The sequence below is a fragment of the Oncorhynchus tshawytscha genome, linkage group LG15 (assembly GCF_018296145.1).
Source record: "Oncorhynchus tshawytscha isolate Ot180627B linkage group LG15, Otsh_v2.0, whole genome shotgun sequence".
Taxonomy (NCBI): domain Eukaryota; kingdom Metazoa; phylum Chordata; class Actinopteri; order Salmoniformes; family Salmonidae; genus Oncorhynchus; species Oncorhynchus tshawytscha.
The window spans coordinates 19,082,368-19,102,998 of record NC_056443.1 but is presented as its reverse complement, the minus strand read 5'-3'; the positions used below and the strand labels follow the sequence as shown (position 1 = coordinate 19,102,998).

General features: G+C 40.5%; 2 protein-coding genes across 3 annotated transcripts in view; both read left to right on the top strand.

Annotated features, from left to right (window-relative positions):
- Window positions 1-10,144, top strand: part of LOC112215080 — a 29,897-nt gene extending 19,753 nt beyond the window's left edge. The window contains exons 13-19 of the mRNA XM_042297798.1: window positions 2,954-3,049; window positions 5,395-5,516; window positions 5,638-5,749; window positions 6,488-6,635; window positions 6,783-6,809; window positions 7,145-7,320; window positions 7,443-10,144. Coding sequence (XP_042153732.1) covers window positions 2,954-3,049; window positions 5,395-5,516; window positions 5,638-5,749; window positions 6,488-6,635; window positions 6,783-6,809; window positions 7,145-7,320; window positions 7,443-7,823 — 1,062 coding nt within the window. The 3' untranslated portion in view covers window positions 7,824-10,144. The remainder of the gene's footprint in view (window positions 1-2,953; window positions 3,050-5,394; window positions 5,517-5,637; window positions 5,750-6,487; window positions 6,636-6,782; window positions 6,810-7,144; window positions 7,321-7,442) is intronic.
- A 4,820-nt stretch (window positions 10,145-14,964) lies between these two features.
- LOC112214569 lies at window positions 14,965-19,951 on the top strand. 2 transcript variants are annotated; one of them, XM_024373415.2, is made up of 4 exons: window positions 14,965-16,621; window positions 17,536-17,715; window positions 17,881-18,117; window positions 19,872-19,951. In XM_024373415.2, exons 1-4 carry the CDS (start codon window positions 16,434-16,436, stop codon window positions 19,909-19,911), a joined length of 645 nt encoding a protein of 214 aa, XP_024229183.2. In that variant the 5' UTR covers window positions 14,965-16,433; the 3' UTR covers window positions 19,912-19,951. The 2 variants fall into 2 exon arrangements, with proteins under 2 accessions (XP_024229183.2, XP_024229182.2); XM_024373414.2 differs by lacking the exon at window positions 19,872-19,951 and having other exon boundaries at window positions 14,972-16,621; window positions 17,881-18,786.
- The last annotated feature ends 680 nt before the right edge of the window (window positions 19,952-20,631 follow it).

The following is a 20,631-nucleotide window of genomic DNA, read 5'->3' as shown; positions in this document are numbered from 1 at the left end:
GGGTATACAGAAGATATCCATATTTGGTAAAAGACCAAGTCCATAGTATGGCAAGAACAGCTCAAATAAGCAATGGGAAATGACAGTCCATCATTACTTTAAGACATGAAGGTCAGTCAATACGGGAAATTTCAAGAACTTTGAAAGTTTCTTCAAGTACAGTCGCAAAAACCATCAAGCGCTATATTATGAAACTGGTTCTCATGAGGACCGCCACAGGAATAGAAGACCCAGAGTTACCTCTGCTGCCAAGGATAAGTTCATTAGAGTTACCAGCCTCAGAAATTGCAGCCCAAGTAACAGACACATCTCAACATCAACTGTTCAGAGGAGACTGTGTGAATCAGTCCTTCATTGTAAAATTGCTGCAAAGAAACCACTACTAAAGGACAGTATTTTGAAGAAGAGACTTTCTTGGGCCAAGAAACATGAGCAATGGACATTAGACCGAGGGAAATTTGCCCTTTGGTCTAATGAGTCCAAATTTGAGATTGCCATGTCTTTGTGAGACGCGGTGTGGGTGAACGGATGAACTCAGCATGTGTATTTCCCACCGTAAAGCATGGAGGAGGAGGTGTTATGGTGTGGGGGTGCTTTGCTGGTGACACTGTCTGTGATTTATTTAGAATTCAAGGCACACTTCACCAGCATGGCTACCACAGCATTCTGCAGCGATACGCGTTCCCACCTGGTTTGCGCTTAGTGGGACTATCATTTGTTTTTCAACAGGACAATGACCCAACACACCTCCAAGCTGTGTAAGGGCTATTTTACCAAGAAGGAGAGTGATGGAGTGCTGCATCAGATGACCTGGCCTCCACAATCCCCAGACCTCAACCCAAATGAGATGGTTTGGGATGAGTCAGACCGCAGAGTGAAGGAAAAGCAGCCAACAAGTGCTCAGTATATGTGGGAATTCCTTCAAGACTGTTGGAAAAGCATTCCAGGTGAAGCTGGTGGAGAGAATGCCAAGAATATGCAAAGCTGTCATCAAGGCAAAGGGTGGCTATTTGAAGAATCTCAAATATAAAATATATTTTGATTTGTTTAACACTTTTTTGGTTACTACATGATTCCATATGTGTTATTTCCTAGTTGTGATGTCTTCACTATTATTCTACAATGTAGAAAATAGTACAAATAAAGAAAACCCCTTGGATGAGTAGGTGTTCTAAAACTTCTGACCGGTAGTGTATATTTCGAGAATCCGTTGTCAATTGGTTTATCATTTTCAAAGACACACAGTAACTATTGTGCTGTTCAGGCTTGATGCAGCGATCAGAAGCTAAATGCAGCTATATAAAAAACCTAGTCACATTTTGGCCACACGATTTGCAGACTTTTATGGTCAGCTCCTAATAAAACTGACACAATGATTGCCATTGAAGCTGTAAAAGTACATTTTAGAAGAGGTCAACTGTATTTGGTACATAAATCCACCAATAACACACTACAGTTTGTGAGGCCTAGCTCTAGATGTTGTTGAAAGTAGGCTGCCTAGCCTGAATTTCGGCCTGTTTCCTTGTCAGTCATTGTCAACATGTTGTATAAACAGATCTGGGACCAGACTATAGACTGCCAAATGTAAGATTAATTATCTCTCACCTACAGTGCCTTCAGATACAGGAGTATTCACACCCTTTGTCTTCTTCCACATTTTGTTGTGTTACAGCCTGAATTCAATAGATTTTTTTTCTCACCCATTGACACACAATACCCCATAATGATGAAGTGAAAACATGTATTTTGACAGTTTTGCAAATGTATTAAAAACGAAATACAGAAACAGCTCATTTACATAAGTATTCACACCCTTAAGTTAATAAATGTTTGAATCACCTCTAGCAGCAATTACGGCTAAGTCTTTCTGGGTAAGTCTTAAATATTTTTCATTTTCAAGTCTTGCCATACACTTTCAAGATGATTTAAGTCAAAACTGTAACTAGGCCACTCAAGAACATTCAATATCGTGTTGGTAAGCAACTCAAGTGTAGATTAGGCCTTGTGTTTTAGGTTATTGTCCTGCTGAAAGGTGAATTTGTCTCAGTGTCTGTTGGAAAGCAGACTGAAATAGGTTAACCTCTAGGACCTCTTTGCCTGTGCTTAGCTCTATTCCATTTCTTTTTATCCTAAAAAACTCCCTAGTCCTTGCCGATGACAAGCATACCCATAGCATGATGCAGCCACCACCGTGCTTGAAAATGTGATGTGATTTGTTGGATTTTCCAATTTTATTGCAATTTCTCAGTTTTCTCCTATCCCAGTCATTAAACTCTGTCACTGTTTTAAAGTCACCATTGGCCTCATGGTGAAATTCCTGAGCGGTTTCCTTCCTTTCTGGCAACTGAGTTAGAAAGGACGCCTGTATCTTTGTATTGACTGGGTGAATTGATACACCATCCAACGTATAATTAATAAATTCACCATGCTCGAATTGATATTTAATATCTCCTTTTTAAAAATTTGTACCCATCTACCAATAGGTCCCCTTCTTTGCAAGTCATTGGAAAACCTCCATGGTCTTTGTGGTTTAATCTCTCTTTGAAATTCACTGCTCAACTGAGGGACCTTACAGATAATTGTATGTGTGGGGTACAGAGATGAGGTAGTCATTCTAAAATCATGTTAAACACTATTATTGTACAGAGTGAGTCCGTGCAACTTATTATGTGACTTGTCAAGCACATTTTTACTCCTGAATTTATTTAGGCTTGCCATAACAAATAGGTTGAATACTTATTGACTCAAAACATTTCAGATTTTAATTTTGTATTCATTTAGTAAAACATAATACAATCATAATTCCGCTTAGACATTATGGGGTATTGTGTGCAAGCCAATGACACGACATCTCAATTGAATCAATTTTAAATTCAGGTTGTAACAAACAAAAGAAGGTGGGGAAAGTAAAGTGGTGTGAATACCTCCTGAAGGCACTGAATGTTCTCCACAGGCTCAGCTGAAGAAGACAGAGATAGATGTACAGCAGATGATCCAGGAAAGACTGAAGAAGATGGAGGAGATCAAGCACTCAGCGGAGCTGAATAAGGTGAGCTATTGAATGCTTCCGAAATGGTGCCCTATTCCCTACATAGTTCACTACATCGGGAATAGGGTGCCACTCCGGACGCAATATTTATTTGTCCCAGTGGTAAAATACATGCTAATTTGTCATGTTGACAGTTGGGATTTACACTGCGCAACACTTTTGATCATATAGTCAACATCTGATGTAACTGACAAAATAAACTGCTGGATTCTAGAATAGAATTTTGCTTTGAACATTAACCCAATGTGGGAGACCAGAATACATGGCTTCTGGATCGATTTGATCTTTGCTGGATATATTTGATCTTTGCTTCGAAGCACTTGCAAACTTTATTGAGACGTAGGACTACAAAATCTAAACGGTTTCTAGTCAAGCAACCTAACGGTTGCCTTGTGGGAGGAGTTATGGGTCTTCCGTAACATCCTGTCACATCCAAAGATGAATTTATCAGCCATAAAAGGCCAAAGAGTTTGCATCCTAAATGGCACCATATTCCCTATGTAGTGCACTACTTTTGACAAGGTTGCATAGGGCTCTGATTAGGGCTGTTGTGGTGACCATATTACCGCCACACCGGCAGTCATGAGTCATGACCTCAGTAAATATACACTTGACCGTTGTCACGGGATAATCTACTCTTTATGCACTCTGGCCATGTTTTGATAGTACCCAACTTGTTAACAACCATCAGGTTGCTAATGGCTTGGTACTCAGGGCTCTATAGTCCCTTTAACCACTCTGACATCGATGCCAATGCGATCGAAAATCACATCAAACACTTATCATCAAAATAGTAGGTCTATCATACTTTTAAAACTCACCTTACTGTGATGATCCATTTGAGGAAAAAAGTTCAACAGCAGGTTGAAACAGTAAAACATGTTTGTTGTGAATGTCTTTAATTACTTGTTACTTTTATTTTGTACTTTTTACTTATCTATTTTTTACTTAGCATGTATTTTTCTAAAAACTGCATTGTTGGTAAAGGGCTTTTAAGTAGGCATTCCACTGTAAGGTCTACACCTGATTGTATTCGGCGCATGTGACAAATAACATTTGATTTGTTGTTTCAAAGCCTGACACGATGAAATTGACAGGGCTTTCTAAGGTGACGATTAATTCAAAACACGCATATGAATAGGCTTATGAGCCCAAGCCCCCCCCCCCGCAAAATACTTAAAAAAACCTGAATTGAAATTATGATTATACAATACATAGCCTATCGCATATTACGCATGGCAGAAAAACCGAAAACAAAACTATCCTTTCTATTTTATTAAGCTAAAGTTCAATTATATTCTTCTTACGATAAAATTCTATAAAATAAAATAATGTAGTTCAGTTGGCAGAGCATGTAAGCGACAGGGTTTTGGGTTTGATTCCCATGAGGGACCAGTACGAAAAAAGTATTACAATGTATGCACTCACTACCTATAAGTCGCTCTGGATAAGAGCATCTGCTAAATGACTCAAATGTGAATGTAAACAAGGAGCCTAGACAGATAACGTAGGCCAATTCATACTGTGTTCTTCTGAAATCCATTTTCTCCATATCATAATGTTTGTTCAGGCCTGACCCAATTAAATCATGTATCTATTGTGATGGTGTGTATTCAATTCATTTATTAGCCATATTTAACGGTAGATATTCCAAAGGCGTGCATCCGCGGCTTGCATGCGTGGAGGCCTGGGGATGCGTGCTTAAGTTAATTAATGGTCAATTATCGTGAGACCAGCAGTTTGTTGCGTGCCAATAACCCGCCTTCATGACCGCCACAGCCCCAGGCCTCTGATCAAAAGTAGTGCTCTGTATAGGGAATAGGGTTCCATTTGGGATGCGATTTGGACCTCTTGGCAGTGTTATTACTGATGTGTCTACCACAGTACATTAGACAGAATACTGTCGTATACAGCTGCTGCTCAATAAATTATATAATCTTCTACCCTCTAGGGGTGTGTCCCAATACAGTATAATAATAACATTGATGATACCCAGTTACCAACAAGTAAGAAATATGCAAAACTGTGTAATTACACTGTCCTAAAATGGTTATTACCATATTATTCAATGTGACCATCTCCTGTATTATGAATTCTGGAAAATGTCCAGGGAAAATGACACCCAAAAAGGTAATACTATTGTTTTTGTTTTGTTGACAAGCAGAGGTGAGGAGCATTACATATGCTGTTGTTCTATCGTGCGTGCAAAGATGTCCGAGAGAGAGAAAAAATATGTTTTTGTCGTTTGAAATAACTTCTTTGTTGTTGTAATATCGCAAACGGACGTGTCAGTTTCACCATTAAAGACACCAGCTTTAAGTCATGACAATCTCTTTCCCCTTTAGTCCAGTGCCCAGAGGGAGATCGAGGACAGCATGCAGGTGTTCCAGGAGCTGATTCGGTCCATCCAGAGGACCCAGGCTGAGCTGGTGCTGGCTATAGAGGAAAAGCAGAGAGAGACAGAGAGGTTTGTAGAGGAAGTACTACAGTACCCATCATGCTCTGTGCCTTGTATCCGGTTTTATCTTACGAAAAAGGTTCCTGGAGCTAACATTATGGTGTCTGACCTCCGTGTTAATGCGTACAAGGTGGTCCCAGGGCCTGATAGGGGAGCTGGAACAGGAGATCACTAAACTACAGAGGAGGAATACAGAACTGGAGCACCTCTCACGCACAGAGGACCACATCCACTTCCTACAGGTGGGAGGGGTTGCCGATTTCATTAATAATACATAGCAGAATATGCACACATTGTAGTCTAGAAATATAGATCACAAATTTGGTTCGGTGTTGTCATTATTTTCTTTGTCCCAAATTTTTATCACAAAATAAGAAATATTGCACACAAATACTCTGATAGTACAAAACATTAGCAACACCTGCTCTTTCCATGACATAGACTGACCAGGTGAATCCAAGTGTAAGCTATGGACCCTTATTGATGTCACTTGATAAATCCACTTCGATCAGTGTAGATGAAGGGTAGAAGACAGGTTAAATAAGCATTTTTAAGCCTTGAGGAAATTGAGACATGGATTGTGTACGCGTGCCATTCAGAGGGTGAATGGGAAAGACAAAATACTTAAGTGCCTTTGAACGGGATATGGTAGCAGGTGCCAGGTGCACCGGTTTTTGTCAAGAACTGCAACGCTGCTGGGTTTTTCACACCCAACAGTTTTCCGTGTGTATCAAGAATGGTCCACCACCAAAAGGACATCCAGCCAACTTGACACAACTGTGGGAAGCATTGGCGTCAACATGGGCCAGAATCCCTATGGAACATTTTCAACGTCCATGCCCTGACGAATTGAGGCTGTTCTGAGGGTAAAAGGGGGTGCAACTCAATATTAGGAAGGTGCTCTTATTGTTTTGTACACTCAGTGTACATCGTATAGATTGACTAAATTGACCCATTGTTTTTCCTATCTCTCGCTGTAGAGTTTCCCAGCCCTGTGTACCCCTCCAGCCACTAAGGACTGGTCTGGGACCAGTGTACACACTGAAGTGTGTGTTGGGATCATCAGGAGAGCTGTGTCCAAATTGGAAGAGACGCTGAGTGAGGAAATTGACAAACTGGTTGACTCTGGTAGGTTTTTCAATAAAGGACCGATATGTGTGATTTCTTTCACTATTACCCTATTTCCAAACCTCTTGTTCTCTGCAAATTGTTGAGCAAGAAGTGATGTGTTTTGTTTTTAAATCATTAAATTGTGGTTTCTGTCCATTTTCACAGAGCTGAAGAAGATTCTTAAGTACACAGGTCGGCATTCAAATCAAAATCAAATCAAATCACAGTTTATTGGTCCCGTACACAGCTTAGCAGATGTTATAGCGGGTGCAGTGAAATGCTTGTGTTACTAGCTCCTAACAGTGCAGTAAAAATGTCAAACAAGTACACAAACAATAATCAAAACTAGAAACAAGAAATCCCAAATGTCAGGATGAAGTCAGTTAACAACCCAATTAACATTATATCAGTAATCCAAAATCAATCTATGTTTATATACACCAAAAAGATATGCTAACAATGATATGCACAGCAGTAGATATATTACATGTTCACATCCTCCATAATTTCACACTCGCTGTTTCCAGTGGACCTGACCCTCGACCCAGACTCAGCCAACCCGTGGCTCCAGCTCTCGGAAGACCGCCGTCAAGTTAGGCACCTGGGAACTTGGCAGGACCTCCCGGACATCCCAGAGCGTTTTGACACTGTGGTCATTGTCCTGGGTCGCGAGGGCTTCACGGCGGGACGCCACTACTGGGAGGTTTGTTGACTATGATTATGTTTTTTTTGTTGTCTCTTTGCCTAGCTTTCAAAAACAAAACAACATACAAAGCAAGGTCTATTGCTCCGTCTGTCCATCTATCCACCTATCCATCTATCTAGGTCCAGGTGGGGGACAAGGATGACTGGTACCTAGGTGTGGCCAAGGCATCAGTCAACAGGAAGGGGCGTATCGCTGTCAGCTCCTCCCAGGGCTACTGGGCGCTGGCCATGAAGAAAGACCAGGGATATAGGGCCTCCACGACCCCGCCGTTACCTCTAACCCTTGACCCCAAGCCAAAGAGGGTTGGGGTGTATGTGGATTGCGAAGAGGGCCAGGTTTCGTTTTACGACGTGAAGGAGAGGAGTCATATCTATACATTCATGGAGGACAACTTTAAGGATAAGTTGTTTCCCTTCTTTTATCTGTACTGTTGTGATAAACAGTCGGATGCCATGGTGATCTGTCCGATCAATGAAAAGAGTCTGATCAAGCAATGCTGAGAAATACTCTGACAACAACTCTGAAAGACTACAATTCTGTCTGCAGAAAATACTGTGACCTATGATCTTGGTAGGGCAACCGTAATACAATTATACATTGACACTTAGTGGTGGCTTAAAGTACCTTGGGGGTGAGTGCCCGACGTCAATATCCTTGACCTTATTGATATTTGTTATGGTGATAACAAGCTGATTTGTTTTCTTGTCCAGCCCCCCTAGGCCCCTGGTCAGTTGAACCCTGTTGAGAAAGATTGCAACTCCGGCAGCAACTCTGAAAGACAACAATTCTGTATGCAGAAAATAGGGGAGAGTGGGGTATATTTTAACCATTGTTTACATTCAGCATCACTACGCCAAGGGAAATATAGTATTCTTTCTAACAAAGATATCTACATATATTTCAATGTGGTTTATCCCTGAAAATAATTAGAATTAATGTAAACATAACGGTTTTGAAAACATAGCCTTTCCAAATAAAAAAGTGGTTTGCTCAACTTACGCTGGGTATGGGGTACGTTGAGCATCGGGACAGGGTAAGTCGAGCAGCCTTGGGGTAAGTGGGTGATGGTGTCCTGTGACAGCGGTTGATGGTGCTGTTAGGTCAAAGTTTAATTCATGGAATGGGTATACTGTATATGTTAAATATATGTCTACATTCAGATATAGAACACTCTGTTCAATATCCCATACCCCTCTATTTATTGACCAGTTGTCTGGGACAGGGATGTTGTTTTGATGTGCCAATTTGTTGGCTAGTTCTCTGCATTTGAGGCTACAAAGCCCATGAAACTGGTCCAAAAGATTATTGATGTGTTTAGCAAAGCTCAAACTCTATGTCATCAGATAAGACCATACAGAATGTGCATCTGCTACTCCTATCATAGCCTCTCTTTCGCACAGCTACATGTTCATTTTGTTTTTCGGTCATTGTCTATTTGTTCATCCCTTGCTGCTGCTTGAGATGGACTTCTTCCCTTCTCTCACTTCCTTGGCTGCTCGCTCAAGAACCTCTTTGTGGCTGGAACCCTGCTTGTTTTACGTTTGTGTACACGGGACATGATGTCTGCTCTGTAACAATTGAAATGCACTCTCTTGAGTTCATATGTTCAGACACATTGCAAAAATACTATGCATGCTATGCATAAAACGGACTAAATGTAATCATTTGTATGGGGTATGGTGGCCATTGGCTCAGCTTAACCCATGAACATTGGCTCCACTAACCCCAAGGCAAACAAGAATGCACATTTGTGAAAGGTTTAGGACCTCATATTCATCAGATCCCAACTGATGTGTAAAACAATCATAAAACTATCTACTTTGCTTTAGATACAAGTGTCATGAAACTTATAAACAAAAAATGCATTTGCTTTGTGAAAAGCCGTTATTTGGACCCAACTTGCTTGCCACTTTTTCCATGTGGTTTCTTCCTTCACAGATTCCATGAAATGATGACCTCTTCCTAAATATTTGGTCACTTGATTAATTTGATGTCTGCTTTCCTAGAAACAAGGGGTGGCTCAACGAACCTTTTTACTCAACTTTCCCCACTCTCCCCTACCTCAAAGCTGCAATATGTAACTTTTTGAAATTGAAATGTCAAATTCACATAGAAATGTGAGTTATAGATCTGTCACTCATTGAAAGAAAGTCTAAAAAGCAGTAGATCTGTTCTGCGTGTGCCTTTTCTATGCTTCCCATTCTTACGTTTAGTTTTTGCATCTTTTACTTTCGGTTTTGCAGACCAGCTTCAAACAGCTGAAAATGCAATATTTACAGTTATTATATGGTACAATGATTCACTACACTATACATTGATTGTTTTGTTACATAAACTGAAATTAGGTGAACTATTCGAAATTCTAGCATATTGCACCTTTAACATATAATCCTAATAGACTGGTAGGTAGGATGATAGTGTTGTTTTTTGTTTGTGTTTTTTTGATGGCATATATCCTGTTGATTAAAGTCTAGATTAAACATCAAAATGAATATGAATCTAACAGACATGGGTTTAAAATACTTGAAAATAATTTAAAATTCTTTATCTGTGCCTATTTCAGCTTGCCGGATTTAATAAACCAATAGATAAGTCTCAAAACTGCTAATCCCGTCCATCTGGCACTCCTGGCAGATTCAAGCAAACGCTCAAAGTATTTGAACCCAGGTCTAAAATGTAACATGCCTTAATTAATTGTATCTATGTTGAAGACAGTATTGTTTACTGACTTGCACTTTAGCATTGCATGCCTATTTACATATTCAATGTACACTGTAGAAATAGGACAAGGACTTTCAACAATAAATGTGTTTGTCTTTGGTCCATGTCTTTGTGAGATTTAGAAAGGTTTGAAAACACAAAACCTGAAAGCGTAGGTTTCACCTGTGAATGCATTGTGTGAGAGTTTTAAGTTTCACCATCAGCGAAATGATGCCATTTCCCATAGAAAAGCCACATCCATGATGAGATCTCCTTTAGATCTTATGTCAATCTCCTAGACAAAAAAAAAAAGAGCACTGGTCAATACAACAGTGAGATGTTGTGCGTTTTCTCATACCTCTCAATTGTCACTCGTGAGAAGTAGACATGGATCTGTCTCACGGTGATCACTGTATGAGTTCTCTGAACTCTCTCACAAGTGTCTCTTCTCTCAGTCTCAGCTACTGGATAAAGGAGAGTAGTACAAGATCTTAAATGAGTCTCAACGTGATACGAACAATTAGATGCTCTTTCTCAAACATGTCTTACATTTATCCCATACAGATCTCAGTGGTATTTATACATTGTCATCTTGGACCTATCTCACTACGAACTATATACGAGAATAATTATTAACAGGTCTGATCAAATCATCGCAAATGTCATCTCAGACATATCTCTACATGACCTCAAAGCGGTGCTGAAGTGTAAAATAATCCTAAAAGTGGAGCAGATATGATTTATTTCCATTAATTCATCATTCAATGTACAATGTATACTGTTCCAACACAAGTCATTTGTTGAGTATACCAAGTCCTTCTCAAGTGTGTTTGGGAAATGAGCTGCAAACACAATACCGGACACAGATGTAATGTCAAGGAAAACAATTCAACATGCTCCAGGGCAATTACAACTGTGTTGACAGGGGGTTTCCAATAGCGGCACAACATGAAAGCAGGTACCATGTGTTACGGTGTCTTGCAGCAAAGAAAGACCTGCACTTCCAAATCTGCTAATAAGTGACAATTTGTCAGCTGTTTCCTCAGAGGTCATGAAGAATTCAATCTGTCCATACCTTATTTGTGCTACTTTAGAAGGGGGGAAAAACGGTCAAATTGTTCGTTCTTTTTCCTTTCCCATAATGCCTTGATGTGAGACGAGTTCTCTTATTAACTCGTGCCCTGTGAAATGCTCTCACTGAATGCGATGATTTAATATGGTGACCAGCATGTTTTTCCATTGTGGAGAGGTGCCTTGCCTCCAGTTGAAGTTCACTTGATGCTCCAATTATGTTTGTTCTCGACTTATCGCTGTTTTCGTCACAAAAAATATGGTCCTCCGTGCGTGAAAGTCAGATATGGCATTAGCTGGCTGTATGATTTGCGAAATAGCAGGGATAGACTGCACGGACCATTTGCATGGGTATATTTTGAGTACCATGTATGAGCCGTAAAAATATTTTTTCATTTTTGTCTTCAAAATGGAAATATGAATGAGTCCATAATGGGCCAAGGGCTCTGACGGTGTCTGCCAGGTGCACAAGAAGGTGAATATTTTCTGTTTGTTAACGCTTACCATAGAGATGACTAATTTGAGGGCAAAAGTTCCATAGCATTTTCCCATGTGATGGTTGCAGGGACGAGGTGACAAGGGAAGGATGGAGGAAGTCATTCTGAGAATAGGTTAGTAATTCATACCATGTCACCTATCAAACTTTATTTTGTGAAGTTCAATTGTAATTAATTTTGAAAAACTTCTCCAACCCCATTTCCGTTGTTTTTTGTTGTTTTTTTACATTTGGAACAGTGATTGGGCCTTGAACACATAATAATGAATGACCTGTATGTGCTATTGTCTCCTCTCAGACCCAGTCCATATCCGAGAGCTGCACGCTCTCATTGACATCGTTGGAAAGAAACACTGTGAGATACAAAGAAACACTGTGAGCTACAAAGAAACACTGTGAGCTACAGGAGAGAAGGCCATCGGTGCTGTCCGGCGAGCAAGAGTTGTTCCCTGACAGTGGCATGTTCCTCTCACCGTTCCGCCTTGCTGCCATCCATCAGGCATCTAGGCAACATTGCTTGCATCTGTTTGATTTGCTTTTTGACCCTTTTTTTCCTCAGTGGAAGAATGTGTTAATTCAGTTGCCTTTGGACGCCATGGCAAGGTCCCCAAGGGGAAGCGAGTCCTCGACCGGAAGGCCAGCGGAATTCCAAGTAAGAATTTTCTTAGTAAGAATTTTCTCAAAGCTAGGTTACTTAAAAACCCAATTTGGGTTGGGAATGAAAAGTTAGATGCTTTTTTAATATAATAAGCACTGTTGAATAAATTTGTTGAACTACATCAGTTTTCATTATTGTTTTTAACAGCTAGTCATAATTAATATTGCAAATTAATGCTAACAAATTCAATTCTCAATTGTGTCTCATATCTCATTAATCAGGCTCATGTATAGCTTCTGTAGTAAATTTAAGAGAAATAGATGAGACACGGAGGAGACATTGCACATACAATGTCGAGATCTCCTTTATGGCTCATACTTAGATATTTCTGAAAAGATCACCACAGACAGATTATTAGCCTAATAAATGTATCAAACGTGTCTCAGGAACTCATCATTATTGCACCAACAAAATAAGAGGCAAGAAGGAGCTCAACGGTATACAATGACGAGACCTCCTCTGCTGATCATACTTCCCCAATACCGCTAAAACAATCATCTCAATTCAACTTCATGTGTCCTATGCATGTCTCATAGAAGTCTCTAACTTCATCTCAGTATTTCTCCTAAGGGGCCTTTAGGAGCAATAGCCCAGACACAAACGGTCACAGAATGATTCAAAATTGAGAAGCTCTAGATAGTCTCAAAAGATCTGGAGGATATCTGAGTGAGCACCAGATTTTTTCCCATGGGTTAGCTCCTCCCTCTCAAACATTCATTCTTCTCCCTTCTAAAGGGAATATTATTCAGTTTACAGTTGAAGTCAGAAGTTTACATACACCTTAGCCAAATACATTTAAACTTCGTTTTTCACAATTCCTGACATTTAAACATTGTAAAAATTCCCTTTCTTAGGTCAGTTAAGATCACCACTTTATTTTAAGAATGTGAAATGTCAGAATAATATTAGAGAGAATGATTTATTTCAGCTTTCATTTCTTTCATCACATTCCCAGTGGGTCAGAAGTTTACATACACTCAATTAGTATTTGGTAGCAATGCCTTTAAATTGTTTAACTTGGGTCAAACATTTTGGGAAGCCTTCCACAACCTTCCCACAATAAGTTGGGTGAATTTTGGGCCATTCCTCCTGACAGAGTTGGTGTAACTGAGTCAGGTTTGTAGGCCTCCTTGCTTGCACACGCTTTTTCAGTTCTGCCCACAATTGTTCTATGGGATTGAGGTCAGGGTGTTGTGATGGCCACTCCAATACCTTGACTTTGTTGTCCTTAAGCCACTTTACCACAACTTTGGAAGTATGCTTGGGGTCATTGTCCATTTGGAAGACCCATTTGCGACCAAGCTTTAACTTCCTGACTGATGTCTTGAGATGTTGCTTCAATATATCCACATAATTTTAATTCCTCATGAAGGCATCTATTTTGTGAAGTGCACCAGTCCCTCCTGCAGCAAAGCACCTCCACAACATGATGATTCCACCCCCGTGCTTCACGGTTGGGATGGTGTCCTTCGGCTTGCAAGCCTCCCGCTTTATCCTCCAAACATAACGATGATCATTATGGCCAAACAGTTCTATTTTTGTTTCATCAGACCAGAGGACATTTCACCAAAAACTACAATCTTTATCACCATGTGCATTTGCAAACCATAGTCTGGCGTTTTAATGGCGTTTTGGAGCAGTGGCTTCTTCCTTGCTGAGCGGCCTTTCAGGCTATGTTGATATAGGACTCGTTTTACTGTGGATATAGATACTTTTGTACCTGTTTCCTCCAGCATCTTCACAAGGTCCTTTGCTATTGTTCTGGGATTGATTTGCACTTTTCGCACCCCAGTGTACGTTCATCTCTAGGAGACAGAACGCATCTCCTTTCTGAGCGGTAGGACGGCTGCGTGGTCCCATGGTGTTTATACTTGCATACTATTGTTTGTACAGATGAACGTGGTACCTTCAGGCATTTGGAAATTGCTCCCAAGGATGAACCAGACTTGTGGAGGTCTACAATTTTTTTTAATGAGGTCTTGGCTGATTTCTTTTGATTTTCCCATGATGTCAAGCAAAGAGGCACTGAGTTTGAAGGTAGGCCTTGAAATACATCCACAAGTACACCTCCAATTGACTCAAATGATGCCAATTAGCCTATCAGAAGCTTCTAAAGCCATGACATCATTTTCTGGAATTTTCCAAGCTGTTTAAAGGCACAGTCAATTTAGCATATGTAAACTTCTGACCCACAGTGTATTATAAGTTAAATAATCTGTCTGTAAACAACCTAAGTGTATGTAAACTTCCGACTTCAACTGTATGTTCTGGTGATGATTTCCATCCGAATTAAAACATGTGAGCCCAGACAAATCTTGCTAATGAAAACATATAAACAGGTATATCTGCATTTTTTCAGCTTACTTTTGACTTGTTTTCTGTTGTATTTTGCTTTGATAAAGTTGAAGAAACTGATGTTTTTATGTTGTTTTGGTTAATGGGTTAGAGGTGTTGGGTTAAACTCATACAGTAAGTCATTATCAAAAGGGTGGAGACCAGTCGCATTATTGGTGATACAGGGACAAGCCTTTGCCTGCAGTCTAGTTCAACTTTACCTGCTTAAAATGTTATACATATGTTTTTACATATTTGACATGGGTATTTCACACTATTTGGGTTGTAGTCATTTCTTATCAACCTCATCAATACTGTGCTGAAGGTATATGGATGATTCAAGATCCAAAATAATGTAATAGCATAATTTCCCCCCCCTCCCCCCATAGAGATTTCATCATTGAATGTTGACAGAAGCCTTCTGCCAGAAGAGCAGTTCCAGTGCTATATCTGCCTGAATGTGTTCACTGATCCAGTTACCAGTCCTTATGGCCACACCTTCTGCAAAGCCTGTATTGGTGGACACTGAGATGACAGTCACAGAATGAAGAGAATGAAGGGGACCATAACAGTTTTCCTTAGGTTGGGTTTATTTCAATCCTGCCCATAGCTGGGAGCACAGCTGCACCCGACCTGATCATAATGATCAAAATAAATAAATACCAATACATCAAATGTCAATTACTTAAAAACCCCAAACCATCTATAAGTTGTAGAAATGCATATACAAATGTTGAAAGCATTTGAGACAACAAAAAGATATTAAAATATTGTCCCATTTACATTGTGTAATTTATTGTCCGTTTCTAACTAGCCCCAGAGACAGGCTATCCAAAGTCAAACCAACTTTGCCACTGGTTGCACAGCGGCCAGCTGAAACGAAAAAAGTTGGCTAGCTTGCTAGCTAGTCTAGACTACTTCCAGATACAAAACATGGTTAGACTTGTTCAAGTTATTTAGAAGGATGAGTGACTGTAACTGTGTAGTGTATTGGTAGAGTTCAAGTACAAGTGCTTCCCACATCGAAGAATGCCTCCAAGACACAAATCTCGTTCTCAGTCGCATTTCCTAATGAGAATTGAAACCAATGATAAAGCAAGCAATTCGGCCCTCCTTTAACAGTTGTCTTCGTGCAATATTTACATGCATTTCCCACAGGCTGCGCATAGGTTCACGAAGGCAGAGGCGCAGAAGCTTATCCAGGAAAGACACGAATAAAGTAAACCAAAATATCCCAGACCGTGTCTGACAACCCAAAAAGGTTTGGCTACAACTCAGCGCTCTTGGGAGAGAAGGGCTTCCACTCTAGACGCCGTTGCTGGGAGGTGGGAAGTTGGAGTTTCCAAGAAGAGTTGGAGTTTCCAAAAAGACTGTCAACAGGAAGAAGGCGGTCAAAAAGACTTACGCTTCGAACACACCGACTGGGTTTTGCGTTTCGATACACCAGAAGTACATTAATTTCCAATGGAACCAGTTGCAGTGCGTTCAGTGTCAAATTGTATGCGTAGACTTGACAGAAAGTAGAAAAATATGAATGTTGATTTTTTTTTGCACACATGTAGTAAAAATGTGGGATTACATAAAAGTTTGATTGCATAATTTCTTTACATTTTTTATTCATTTATTTGCCAAGTATATTATTTATTCGATGACATCCACAAATTAATTGTGAGAGCCTATAATATAATTTCCCTCCAAAATGCAGTTTTGGAGCGAAATGCAATAATAAATCGTCAATATAGCAGAGTAGGCTCTTTCAACAATGAGACCAACGTTGAGGAAGGTGGTCTTGATCGCGCTGTTGGGCCGAGACCAGCCCCACCGAAAGCGCAGGTCTGTGTGGGTCCAAAGATGGTTAAAGTCCCGAAAGCAGGCAGGGGAGTTCCACCGTCTAATTCAAGAGCTTCGACTGTTTGGAGAGTAATTCCGAAGTTACTTTCGTCTGGACCGAAGCCAATTCGATCACCTGCTCCAGATGGTTGGAGCCAGGATCACCCGGAGTCCATCAGCCCAGTTGAACGCCTGGCGATTTGTCTCCGGTAAGCTACATTCTAGTACATTTTTAAAGCCTTTGATACCATAATTGATTGATATTTGATACATTGTTTTTATGTGCTAGCTAAAGGGCTATAGTTAATAGTCCCTATTTGAAATCAGATGTACTTTTACAGAATGTTCATTGGGACTATAACTTTTCCCAAAGTTGGTTTATAATCCTTTTTTAATTATGCAATGTTACCAAATGAAAAGAAAGGTGCCTTCTGCCCTGATGAAGGTAGGCTAGTCTTCTCCAGGGCCCATTGTTGTTCAATACATTCTTATTGTACTCATACACTCTTAGAGAAAAAGGTTCCAAAAGTGTCCTTCTGCTTTCCCCATAGGATAACCATTTTTGGTTCCAGGTATAATACTTAATACATGGAACCCAATAGGGTTCTGCTTGGAACCAAAAGGAGTACTTGGAGTCCCCTACAACATATTCTTTATCCCCTTACACTGTGTATAAGACAGTAGTTTTTTGGGGGGAATTGTTAGTTAGATTACCTGTTGGATTATTACTGCATTGTCGGAACTAGAAGCACAAGCATTTCGCTACACTCGCATGAACATCTGCTAACCATGTGTATGTGACAAATAAAATTTGATTTGATTTGACTTGGAACCAAAAGGAGTACTACCTGGAACCTAAAAGGGATCTCCTATGTGGACAGCCAGAGAAAGTAGATAGTACCATTCTTTCTAAGAGTAGAGTTGGCCTGGACTACAGTTTATCGATATAGTCATAGACTGAATTGTACTGTTTCAAGGCATTGTTAATGATGGTTGATGAGTATTACAATATAATTAGTAAAGCATAATAAACAGTAATGAGGTAGCTATATGAGTAGATATAATATGTGGATGGAATTCAAGTTATACGCAATATTGATCATTATTTTGAATTATATTTTAGATTCTTGGCGACAGGGGACTCCTACAGGACCATAGGATTCAGCTTCCGAGTCGGACGGTCCACGGTGGCAGGCATTGTCCCCTCTGTGGCACAAGCCATTTGGGACTGTCTGGTTGGTGAATACATGCCTGTCCCCAAGGAGGAAGACTGGAGGACAATCGTTGCCGAGATCCTGGAGAGGTAGAATTTCCCCAACTGTCTTGGCTCTATTGACAGGAAACATGTAGTAATCCAGGCTCCACTCTGCTCAGGTTCGCAATTCTACAACTACAAGGGTACATATTCAGTTGTACTCTTGGCTGTAGTAGATGCCATCTACTGTTTCCGTGTTGTTGGTGCTTACAGCAAGGGAAGTGATGGCGGGACCCTCCGGGACTCTGCCTTTGGCCAGGCACTTCAGGATGGCACCCTGGATATTCCACCACCTGCATCACTCCCTGGGGCTGAAGACCTGGGACCTGTTCTCTTTGTCGGCGATGAGGCCTTCCCTTTAAGACCCAACCTCATGAGGCCCTACGCTGGACGCCAGCTGCCATTGCCAAAGCCTGTAAGGATCTTTAACAAACGACTGTCCAGGGCAAGGTTAGTTGTTGAATGCGCCTTCAGGATTCTGGCAGCCCGATGGAGAATGTATCGGAGAGTGCTTGGTCTCAGCCCCTCAAATGTCGATGCCTGCGTGAAGGCCACGTGTTCTCCACAAATAACACAAAGGTTATTTTAAGAACCATCCACCGTTGTCCATAAAATTGCATTTTTCCCCCAGATTACTTTATGTATCATTGTCTCTCTTCATTTGGATGCTATATTTAAATGAAATTTGGGAGTAAAGACCACACCTTAACCCCGTCCCTCTCCCATTAACGTCAGTATTATACACACCTGGCATGGTACATCAGGTGAGCGGGAGCACTAATTAAGGTTATACGACATACAGTTAGTATGATAACAAAGGGAAAGGGTAACCTAGGTAACCTAGGGTCCATACAAATAGTACAGTTTACCACCATGTTCACTGGCCTGACAAAATACAGGTGGGAAAAAAATGAATTAGGAAGAGAACTTTTACTTTAATCTTTTCTTAGATCAGCAAAGGTGTTGGGAAGAAATAAGCAGATTAAGTCTAAATTAGATATTAATAAACAACTGACTATGAAAACATTATAATTTAATAAGTATTCAAGTACAGGAAAGAACATGACAAGAACAACAGTGCGTTGTAAAAATGTTTAAACAAATAAAACTATTGAAAGAGGTGTGTACGTGCGTGTAAATTATTATTATTTGTTTTAAATGAATGTGTAGCCTGTAATCTGTAAGAGAACAGCAAGAGCATGTATTTTTGGCACAACTGCAGACCGATACAGGGACTACTCATAAAGCCTAGACGTAGTTGGGGAACTTCAGACATGGCCATAAAGAGAGAGAGGGCAGGGCACTGGAGATCTGAGGTACGAAGAGGTGTGTGTGTCTCTGTCTCTGAAAAAAGGGAATAATATGTAGCCATAACACAGCTAAACAAACAAATGGCCCCTGGACGTCGTGGACCAGTCGATGGAACAGAACTTCACAAAAGGTTTCAACACCCTGGTTTTCAAGTGGTTTTAAATGAAAGAAATATATTGACCTTTAGTCTCGTAAGAGACCAAGAGCATCTGTGAAAACTCCGTATGAGTTTCAATTCAGAAATCTATGCAACACTAATAATAAAAGCTATCCTAAGACTTTATAAACAAATGACTTTATGAATTGACTGAATTTAAACTGAACTGACGTGTGTGAAAAGAAAGGTACAATGAGGGAGGTCAAAACAACAACCAGACAACTCCTCTTCCTGTCCTTCCTGTGAGCTGGTCAGCTAAATTGACTACATTTCTGAAAGCGAAGAGAAAAACAACACATACAAGCTTAACATAATGACACCATAAAAGGTGGGATTTATGTTAACTAAATACTGCTTGCATAGTGTAGTTAATGGCATAAATATAGGAACAGTGTGGTAAAGTTGGTAATACTTGCTGTTTACTCATGGAATTTGTATTTCAGATCAAAAGATGAATATGACAGGCAGATATTTCGACAGCAAACTGTTTTAGGATATTTTCTTACCCAGAAACAACAGCTATACATTTGCCTCATATTAATATTTTGATCTGAAATACCAATTAACCTACATGACTATACTGTAAAAATGACCTACTTTACTTCACTGTCGCACACTTATGACACTACCTGTGATGTGGAGAATAAAAAAACGTACCATTGAACTCGGCTTCGAAAAGCAGCTGATACATTTTAACCTTGACTGCTGCTTTTCTTTTCTTCCGTGTTGGCACCAGGCTCATGGCAAAGAGGGTCTCTTCATCCTCCTTCCGGTGAGCATCAGGTTGGGCTGCATCCCTCTCGACGGCTTGGAGGAGAGCCTCTGCTGAAATGAGTTGAGTGGATCTGGGGGCTGGTACCTCCGATGACACCTGGTGTGACGTTGCTCCTCTTCGTTTCTCTCTCTGTTTCTCTCCACGGCCACATCCTGTTCTACGAGGTCCTCAGTGGTCACTTCCGTGAGGTTCATAATAATCTCAGGTGGTCCTAGATCCAGAGGTGCTTCCTCCATTTCATCATCTTCCATGGCTGCACCGGTGGTGGTCATACTCGTGGAGGTGATGGTCGCATTTGTAGGTGACGTTGAGGGTCTTGATGCACCGGTGGCGACAACACTTGTGTATGACGTAGTAGAGGGTCTGGCTGTAAAATTGCCACTTGTTTCCCTAGGCACAATAAATGGATCCAGAAAAGAAAGAATGTGGCAGAAGTGCCAAGGCTGCTGGCCTGAAGCTGCTGACCCAGACCTCTTCTTCTCTTTCTCTGCCCTTCTCTCTCTCTGATACCTGTCCCTGAGTCCTCTCCACTTCCTCCTACAGTCTTCTTCTACATAGACATGAACATGATAAGCCAAACCATTACCTAGCATAACTATAGTTATTAGATAGCTATCATGGACATGTCACCTACTGTACACATAGACACACACACAAGGTTATCTGACCAAATTATCAGGGGTACAGTAGTATCTACCATTTCTATTAATATTTATATAGC